Here is a 10,055-nt window from a genome sequence, read left to right on the forward strand (position 1 = left end):
TAGTCCCAAGTGCCTCCGGGGCTGATAAGATGGGCACGGGTAATAGCATACAATAAGTAAGCGAGACCATTCCGTGCTTTAATACCTGAACAGATTGGGAAAAAGGTAGATATGGATATGATGACCACGCGATAACATCTCGTGTAGCCCCTCATTGAGGAGTGATTACCGGTTGTTGTGTGGGGTGATCCATATTATTAATAAACCTAGGACCCCCCTTCCCTTTGTTTTCTTTGTTTCTTTTAAATCTTTTTACACCATTTATTTTAAGAAAATCAACTCCTTTTAGTTCATTTTTCTTACTTTTGTTTATTTGTAACCATTACGTGAAAATTACCTCTTATTTGAAGTCTTTATTTGCCTATGTGTTATTTGCACTTAAGTCACAACAATAGCTTGGTTGGGAACCACACTAGTGGATCTTGAGGGGTGCCTAACACATTCCCCTTGGGATAATTTCCAGCCCTTACCCAATTTCTGGTTGTTCAAACCAAACCTTTCTTAGTGTCCTAATGTACTTAAATCATTAGGTGGTGACTCTTCAATTCAAAACCCAATTCCCGAACGGGAACGAGTTGTCTCCCAAATGTCATAAACCCGATTTCGTAAGAAAAAGGGGGGCGCGATAGCGTGGCGACTCTGTTGGGGATATCTTTCAGGCTTCTACCATTGCAAGCTATTACTGTGACTTTACATTTCTTATGTGCCTTATTTGTTTAATACCTTTAAGCATTTAATTCCCTCTTCTACTGCAAAAAACTGACTTGTCTCTTGTTTTTTTCACTTGTTTCTTTAATTGCTATCCTTTACTGCACTCCTTTATTACTATTTTAAATTATTGTAATTATTACTTTATGAACGTGCATATACGTGACAACATGTTTTAAATATTGCATAAGCATGTTTTCAACATCATATTCCACTCGTGCCAAACAAATACCATAGCAACGCTTATAACGAGTGGTTGCGCTCTTCCGATATTATCACCCTTTAAATCCGGCAAAGGTGTATTTGCGATAAAACCAGTCGATCAACGGTGTAGTCGATGGTTTCGTGCCTTTCCTTCTTGAGTTGTCCGCTCAAGGGTACCAGTCTAAAACCCCAAGAAACCTTACTCTGTTTAAACTGTGCATGCATCATGGTCAAACCTAGCTGAGTCAGTTATGTTGTACGCATAATAACACTTTAAGATAGCCTTGTCCAAAGTCCACTGGGTTTCCCAAAAACCCAAACGGACACTATCAGGTTTTGTGCATTCATTTGGATAACTAAATTCTTTTATGCCAATTATTGGTATTTAATAGTCGAGTCTGGTGGGGGTAATAGCCTAACCCTTTTGTCTTGCAGAAACATGAGGCACGAAGTCCCCATATTCGGCATGGTCACAAACATCCACCCAAGGTTGCTAAGCTGGTGGGAGGATCTTCATTCTAGTGATCAGACTCTTGTCTGGAAATACCTAGGAAATATACCTTCCCTCCTGGAGGTCCAACCCAACAACAAAATCATAGAAGCTGCTACTCTGTTTTGGGATTGTGATAGGTCTATGTTTCGCTTCAGAGAGATTGAAATGACACCCCTGCTAGAGGAAATAGAAGGATTGGCTGGTATACCATGGGAGACCCCGGGTTTGTTAATGCCGGAAAATCGCAAGGGTAGAGGTTTTCTCAAAATGATGGGCCTAAAGAAGAATCCAGACTTGACATGTTTGAAGGAGTCCTACATTCCCTTTGATTATTTGTACGAGAGGTACGGTCACAGCAAATCCTACCGTACATATCCGGATGAGTTCGCCCTTACATCGTTGCGGAATATTCACCGAAGGGTCTTTGTCTTCATGTTCTACTTCTTGGGGATGATAGTGTTTCCATTGAAGAAAGCAAGGATCCACACTAGGCAAGTCATGGTCACCAAAACTTTGATGGAGGGAATTGGTGGGCAACCATTTAGCATAGTGCCCATGATCATCGCAGAGATAGACCGAGCCTTGGAAAAGTGTCAACAAGGAGCCCAACACTTCGAGGGCTACAACTTGCTACTCCAGCTCTGGCTCATGGAGCATCTTCAAAGGGGTGAATATCGGCAAGGGATTCAACGTAGAGACTGGGACGATCATATAGCATTCCATCAACCAAGGCGAATGAACTACATGCCCAACATGTTTGCTCAGCCAGAAGATGCCAAAGGGTGGGTGGAGCTGTTTGAAAATCTAAATGAGGATCAAATACAACAGATGTTCGAGTGGTTCCCTATTGAAGAGTTCATCTCCTGATCCAAGGACGCACCATTTCTGATACTTATCGGTTTGAGAGGAACCTACCCTTATGTCCCTCTCTAAGTTTTGAGACAGGCTGGTAGGAAGCAGGTTATACCAAGGGTCGACAAGATGAGTCACTTCCGGACTGACTTCCAAGCTGATGACAGTTCTTATAAGTTCCAAGATCAGCATATGTGGCATTGCAAGATCATCATGGGAAGAGATACTATCGAACCATACAGATACCATGCTGGCTGCACCCCATACTATTTAGGCTGGCTGGAGGATAATCACAATGGTCTGGGCCAACCCAGGTTTTATTCGAGGTCACAGAATCATCGATGAAAGGGCTAAGGCATAGGTCAAATACAACCAACTACTCAAGAGGATTCGAGAATGTGAAAGTGAGCACTGTGAGTTTCAAGAAGCCCACCAAAAACTGATTGAAGAGTGGAAAGATATGGCTGTCAGTACCAACAAGCGATTAGGCTACCTGGAACGAGGTTTAGTGGAGCTGGAAAGGAAGTTTCTCAAGAGGATCGAGGACTACTTGAATGCTGAAGGAAACGAGGGTGGACACCTGGCCAGAGCCTACCTGCTGCTGGGACTTCGCGAGCTGGTGAAGCTGTTCGATGGAGCCAAAGATGCCGAGTATGGGGAAGGTCCTTCTGGGACCAAATAGATAGGATTTTTCTTTTACTTTATGAAATGTAATAAGGCAAATGGCCACTAGTGACATTTTATTCCTTGGTATTTAGTGTCGCTTTGGGATTCGTCAACTTTTTATCAATAAAATTAGGCGTTTAGCATTCTAAGTTCTCCAAATCAATTTGTCGCTAGGCCTACCTCGGGGACAACGAGGCTCCCAAATTAAGATGCGATTTACATTCTTCCACTATGTGTTTAAATATCGCAACACTTTCTTATAATCCCCACTGACTTGTTACCTTTTTGTTTTTACTTTTTGTTTATTTACTCCCCTCCCCAAAGGTTAGTTCGTGCACTTTAGCATCGTCATCATATTCCACAAGATCAAAGGGAACTCCACCCACTCCTTTTCCTAGTCCTATCAGATGCAGGAACTAAGGAAAGATGGAAGATTTGAACAACACAAGAAAGGAAAACTCAACTGAACAGGTAGAGATCACTTATGGCGCTCAGGTCTCCAAAGAAAGTGCATCCCAACTCGAGCAGAAACTGGTGAAATTTCAGGAGGAATCTGATCAGGTTCGGAATCTGGAAAACTTGTCATTTTCCCTCACCACTCCAGATATCAATTTTCTAAACACTCATAACCCCATGCCTCTACAAAACATTCCAAAACCACAAACCATCCCGCTGCTCACCACCATTGTAATACTTGCCACACTTCACTACTAATCCCAGATCCTCTAAATTCCACAAATGACCATTTCCACCATAACACCCCCATCTATGTGGAAACCATGCCACCCTCCACCCAACCTATCTCAAGCACACCTGAGTCTGATGATAAAGACTCACTCATCAGGAACCTGGCTGCGTAACTCAAGAAATTGACTAGTCGAATTCAGGGTATCGAAGGAAGTAAGGGGATTGAAGGGTTGAACTACGAAGATTTTTGCATACAACTGGATGTCGAACTGCCCGAGGGGTACAAGCCTCCTAAGTTCGAGATGTTTGATGGCACAGGGGATCCGAGAGTCCACTTGAGAACATACTGCGACAAGCTAGTCAGAGTAGGGAAAGACGAAAGGATTCACATGAAGCTTTTCATGAGGAGTCTAAAGGGAGATAGTCTATCTTGGTACATTAGCCAACACCCGAAGAAATGGTCGAACTGGGTGAGTATGGCGTCCGACTTTATGGACAGGTTCAGGTTCAACACAGAAAATGCACCAGATGTGTTCTACATCCAGAACATAAAGAAGACGCCCAGTGAAACATTCCGCGAGTATGCCACTCGTTGGAGATCAGAAGCTGCTAAGGTCAGACCTCTTTAGAAGAAGAACAAATGAACAATTTTTTCGTCCGGGCTCAAGACCCGCAGTACTATGAAAAGCTGATGTTGATTGAGAGCCAGAAATTTTCCGACATCATCAAGCTAGGGGAAAGGATCAAGGAAGGAATCAAAAGTGGTATTCCGAATGTCCACACTCTGATCCATAACAAGATTCGGCGGCCGCTCTCTGAAAGATAAGATTCAGACTCTGATCGATAACAAGATCATTGTAGCAAAGGAGCCTACTCCAAATGTCCACAATAACCCTATGCCGGACCATAAAGGTGGAGGTGTTCACATGATTGAAATGATTGGGATCCCAAAGGATCGATCGGTTTAATCACAGAAGGTGACGAACCAAAGAAGCCGATAGTCACCCTCAATTCGATTGTAGTCCAGACTTAGTCTTCTGGGGATGCTGAGGTAAACATGTCTGTACCACTTGAATTTGAAGCACCACCCCCTACAAAATTGCCAACACCAATTGAAGTCGAGTTTGGGTATCTAGCAAACGCACACGCACCGTTTGAAGTTGCGATTTTACCCTCCAAAACACATGCTCCGTTCGGAGTAGAGGTGCCCATCCCACTAGCAATGTTGGCCGTAACACCGTTCCATACAAATGCCATACCTTTGGATTACACAACCGAGACGAGAAGGAAAGGGAAAGCTAAATTTGGGGAAATAGTTGCGGCACAGGGTATGACAAGAACCGGCAGGGTTTTTACTCCGGAGCATTTAGCTGAGTCGACTAAGCAGGCCTCTGGTTGGCCGACCACCACTAAAACTGGGCCCGATGATCTCTGGAGAAATATACAAGCCAAGAAATACTCAGTCATTGATCAGCCGAACAAAACACCGGCACAGATTTCTATCCTAGCTTTGCTGCAAAGTTCCGACGTATATAGGAATGCCTTGTTGAAGGTTCTGAGTGAATCATATGTACCAAGCAACATCACCGGAGGAGAAATGGAAAACATGGTAGGGCAGGTATTGGAAAGTCACGAGATCACTTTTCATGAAGATGAGCTGCCACCAGAAGGGTTGAGTCACAACAAAGCGTTGCACATCACCGTGCAATGCAAAGATTATTTTATCTCAAGTGTCCTAATTGATGGAGGGTCTAGCCTCAATATTTGTCCGTTGATAACACTCAGAACATTGGGAAAGGGTCTACATGAGATCAAGGATGGGGCCATCAACGTCAAAGCTTTCGACGGTTCCCAAAGATCCACCATTGGGGAAATCAGCCTGTGTTTGCAAATGGGGACTGCTTGGTTCGACGTTGATTTTCAGGTTATAGATGTGCCAGTATCTTACAACTTGCTGTTGTGGCGGCCGTGGATTCATGCTGCTAGGGCCGTAGCATTGATGCTGCATCAGGCGGTGAAATTTGAGTGGAACCACCAAGAGGTGATCATTCACGGCGATGGTAGCAATCCCATATACAGTCGCCAAACCATCCCAGCAATTGGAGGAAGGAGAAAGATAGGTGAGGGAAACCTATCACCACATCAAGCGAGTTAACGCCGTTGACAAAGACAAATGGTGGGACAACAAAATTGAAAGCATATTGAACTGGAGCGGATATGAGCCTGGAAAGGGACTTGGCAAGAACCTCCAAGGAATCACCAAGCTGATCAAACTAAAGAAACATGGCACCACTTTCAGTCTGGGATACGAGTATACTTGGGAGGAATTCAACAACTGGTCGCCACCATGGCGCGGTCCATACTACCCACTGGAGCAGCCAATACCACATTTGGAGCAGACTTTCCAGCCGACCGATTTTATCTATGGGTCGGAAGAAGAGGAAGCACTAGCAGCAGTAAGGAATTTGTTTTTAAAAGATGATGACATGGATTGTTGCGTCATTTTCGAGGAGGAGTGGGAGGAAGGCCCTTCGATACAGGCCGTAAGCCGAGGAGCATGCCTTAACAATTGGACCATCAGAACCACCAGAGCCCGGAAAGCCTCGGGGTAGCAAGGCTGAAAAAAGCATCATGCACAATATTTTATTTTTACTAGTTGATTTTCCTTTCGCATCTTTGAATTTTCGCAATAAGATCTTCCAATGTTCAAAACAGTTATGAAATTTATCAAAGCATTTCAGTTTCCTTACAAATCTTACTCTTATTATTTTCTCTCATTACTTTACTTATACAACATTACTATTACCTATCTTGATGAACCAATGGCTGTGACATGCAATGAGACAACGCAACAAACAGATATAGATTCAAAGGAAGATGACATACCGGAAGAGATTGTTAAAGAAGTCAAGAATTTTGAGAACAAACCTATGTCCAACCTGGACGAGACCGAGATTGTTAACCCAGGAGATGCAAAAAATATCAAAGAAACTCGGATCAGCGTTCATTTTTCACCGTCAGAAAAAGAAGAATACACAAAATTTCTAAGGGAATATGAGGACATATTCGCCTGGTCATATGATGACATAACTGGTTTGAGCACATCTATTGTGGCCACAAACTGCCAACTGATTCGACATGTCTACCGGTAAAACAGAAGCTCAGAAAGATTAAACCTGACATGAGTCTGAAAATCAAGGAAGAAGTCACTAAGCAGGTCAAAGCTAAGGTTCTCAGGGTAGTAGAATATCCGACAAGGTTAACCAATATTGTGCCGGTGCCGAAGAAGGATGGGAAGGTCAGAGTCTGTGTCGACTACCGGGATCTCAATCGGGCCAGTCTAAAGGACGACTTCCCCTTGCCGAATATACACATCCTGATCGATAATTGCGCCAAGCATAAGTTGCAATCATTTGTAGATTGTTTCGCTAGATATCATCAGATCTGGATGGATGAAGAAGATGCTGAGAAAACGGCTTTCATTACGCCGTGGGGGATGTACTGCTACAAGATGATGCCATTCGGGTTAAAGAATGCAGGGACCACCTACATGTGGTCCATGCCTACTATTTTTCATGATATGATACAGAAGGAGATTGAGGTGTATGTAGATGATATCATCATAAAGTCTAAGAAAGCCACTGACCACATGAAAGATTTGAGGAAGTTCTTCAATAGACTGAGAAGATACAACCTGAAACTGAATCATGCGAAATGTGCATTTGGGGTTCCTGCCGAAAAAAATACTTGGGTTTATTGTGAGTCAACGAGGGATAGAACTGGATCCATCTAAGGTCAAAGCTATTCAAGAACTGCTACCACCAAAGAACAAGAAGGACATAATGAGCATCCTGGGAAGACTTAACTACATCAGCCGGTTCATAGCACAATCTACGGTCATCTGTGAGCCGATCTTTAAGATGTTGAAGAAGGACGCCGCTACCACATGGACTGATGATTGCCAAAAAGCTTTCGATAGAATCAAGGAAAACCTATCAACACCACCAGTCTTAGTTCCGCCTGAGTTGGGTAGAACTTTATTACTCTACCTTGTAGTATTAGATGGAGCGTTCGGATGTGTTCTGAGGCAGCATGATCAAATAGGGAGGAAGGAGCAGGCCATCTATTACCTCAGTAAGAAGTTCACCCTGTACGAGGCTCGGTATTCTCTGTTAGAGCGCAACTGTTATGCTTTGCCTTGGGTAGCTCAGAAGTTGAGGCACTACTTCTGTGCCTATACTACATATCTCAAATCAAGAATGGATCCCTTGAAGTACATCTTTCAGAAGCCCATGCCCACTGGCAAGCTGGCCAAGTGACAAATCCTGTTGAGTGAATTTGACATTGTCTACGTGACTTAGAAAGCAATCAAAGGATAGGCACTAGCAGATCACCTTGCTGAAAATCCCGTGGACGGAGAATAGGAACCCCTGAAAACACATTTTCCTGATGAAGAGGTATCATTCATAGGAGAAGACATTGCAGAATCTTATGACGGTTGGAAAATGTTTTTCGATAGAGCAGCAAATTTCAAAGGAGTTGGGGTAGGAGCAGTCCTAGTATCAGAAACCGGTCAGCATTATCCAGTGTCTGCCAAACTCAGGTTCCCCTACACCAACAATATGGCCGAGTATGAAGCCTGCATCTTAGGGCTCAAGATGGCCATTGACATGAACATCCAAAATTTGCAAGTAATGGGGATTCAGACTTGCTTATACATCAGGTCCGAGAAGAATGGGCGACCAAGAACTCCAAGATACTCCCTTATCTGCATCATGTGCAGGAGTTGAGAAAGAGGTTCACAAAGACAGAATTCCAGCATGTTCCCAGGGTCCATAATGAATTTGCCGATGCACTGGCTACCCTATCATCCATTATACAACATCCAGACAAGAATTTCATTGATCCCATTCCGGTAAAGATCTATGATCAGCTCGCTTACTGTGCTCATGTCGAAGAAGAAGCAGACGGAAAGCCTTGGTTTCATGATATCAAGGAATACTTGGCAAAAAGAGAATACCCAAAGCTCGCAAACGCTATTCAGAAGCACATGCTTCAGAGGTTATCCAACAATTTCTTTCACAGCGGAGGACTCCTGATTTGGGATTATTAAGGTGTGTCGTCGCAAAGGAAGCATCCAGGCTAATAGAGGAAATTCATGCATGGACCTGCGGTCCACATATGAATGGCCTTGTTTTAAGCAAAGAAAATACTCTGAGCTGGTTACTTTTGGATGTCTATGGAAACAGACTGCATCCAGTATGTCCGAAAGTGCCACCGTTTCCAGATACATGCAGACATGATAAAGGTGCCTCCAAATGAGCTTAATGCAACAAGCTCGCCGTGGCCGTTCGCCGCCTGGGGAATGGATGTTGTCGGACCAATCGAACCCACTACATCAAACGGGCATAGGCTTATCCTAGTAGCAATTGGCTCTTTCACCAAATGGGTTGAAGCAGCATCTTACATGGCAGTGATTAAGAAAGTCATGGCGGATTTCGTCCGCGACCGTATCATGTGTCGGTTCGGAATTCCAGAGTCAATCATTACTAATAATAGCTCCAACCTCAAAAGTGATTTGATGAAATCCATGTGTGAAACCTTCAAGATCAAACACAAGAATTCTACAACTTACAAACCTCAGATGAATGGAGCCGTAGAGGCTGCCAACAAGAATATCAAGAAGATACTAAGGAAAATGATAGAGAAGCATAAGTAGTGGCACGAGAAGCTCTCATTTGCTCTATTGGGATACCGCACATCGACAGGAGCAACCCCTTATATATTGGTTTACGGTACAGAGGCAGTCATTCCCGCTGAGGTGGAAATTCCCTCATTAAGAATCATACAGGAAACAAATCTAGACGATACAGAATGGGTGAAGAATCATTACGAGCAACTAGCTCTTATAGATGGAAAGAGAATGAATGTAGTTTGCCATGGTCAACTTTATCAGAACGGGATGTCCAGAGCCTTAAACAAAAAAGTCCAGAGCCTTTCCACATCAAGATGAAGCCAAAGGGAAATTCTCTCCCAACTGGCAGGGTCCGTACATGGTTCGTCGTGCTCTAACAGGAGGATCCCTCATACTTGCAGAAATGGACGGAGAAGTCTGGCCAAAGCCAATCAATTCAGACGCAGTCAAACAATACTATGTGTAACCTTTATAATTTTTTTTATGATGTAATTTGAACTACGCCTGACCTAATTCCCATTTAAGAGGGATACGTAGGCATCCCTATGGGTTCGGTCACAATTCAATAAAATTTCCATTTCCCCCGCTATTGGATACTGGGGCAGAATTTTGAGGAGGACCCTCAAAATTTCGAAGTCGATTCCAGCCATTTATCATTAACAGCCGTCAGGAGCAAAGTCCAGTAAACCGGGGTAGAATTTTGAGGAGGACCCTCAAAATTCCAGAGCAAGCAAAGTTGCAATGTCTTGA

At 43.6% G+C, this 10,055-nt stretch overlaps 1 protein-coding gene across 1 annotated transcript; it reads left to right on the top strand.

Moving 5' to 3' along the window:
- Positions 1-8,909: 8,909 nt before the first annotated feature.
- On the top strand, positions 8,910-9,623 carry LOC138874943 (uncharacterized). The gene is made up of 2 exons (XM_070153743.1): positions 8,910-9,120; positions 9,379-9,623. The coding sequence occupies exons 1-2, from the start codon at positions 8,910-8,912 to the stop codon at positions 9,621-9,623; spliced, it is 456 nt and encodes a 151-aa protein (XP_070009844.1).
- Positions 9,624-10,055: the final 432 nt, after the last annotated feature.

This window comes from Nicotiana sylvestris, chromosome 8, assembly GCF_000393655.2.
Source record: "Nicotiana sylvestris chromosome 8, ASM39365v2, whole genome shotgun sequence".
NCBI classification, from domain to species: domain Eukaryota; kingdom Viridiplantae; phylum Streptophyta; class Magnoliopsida; order Solanales; family Solanaceae; genus Nicotiana; species Nicotiana sylvestris.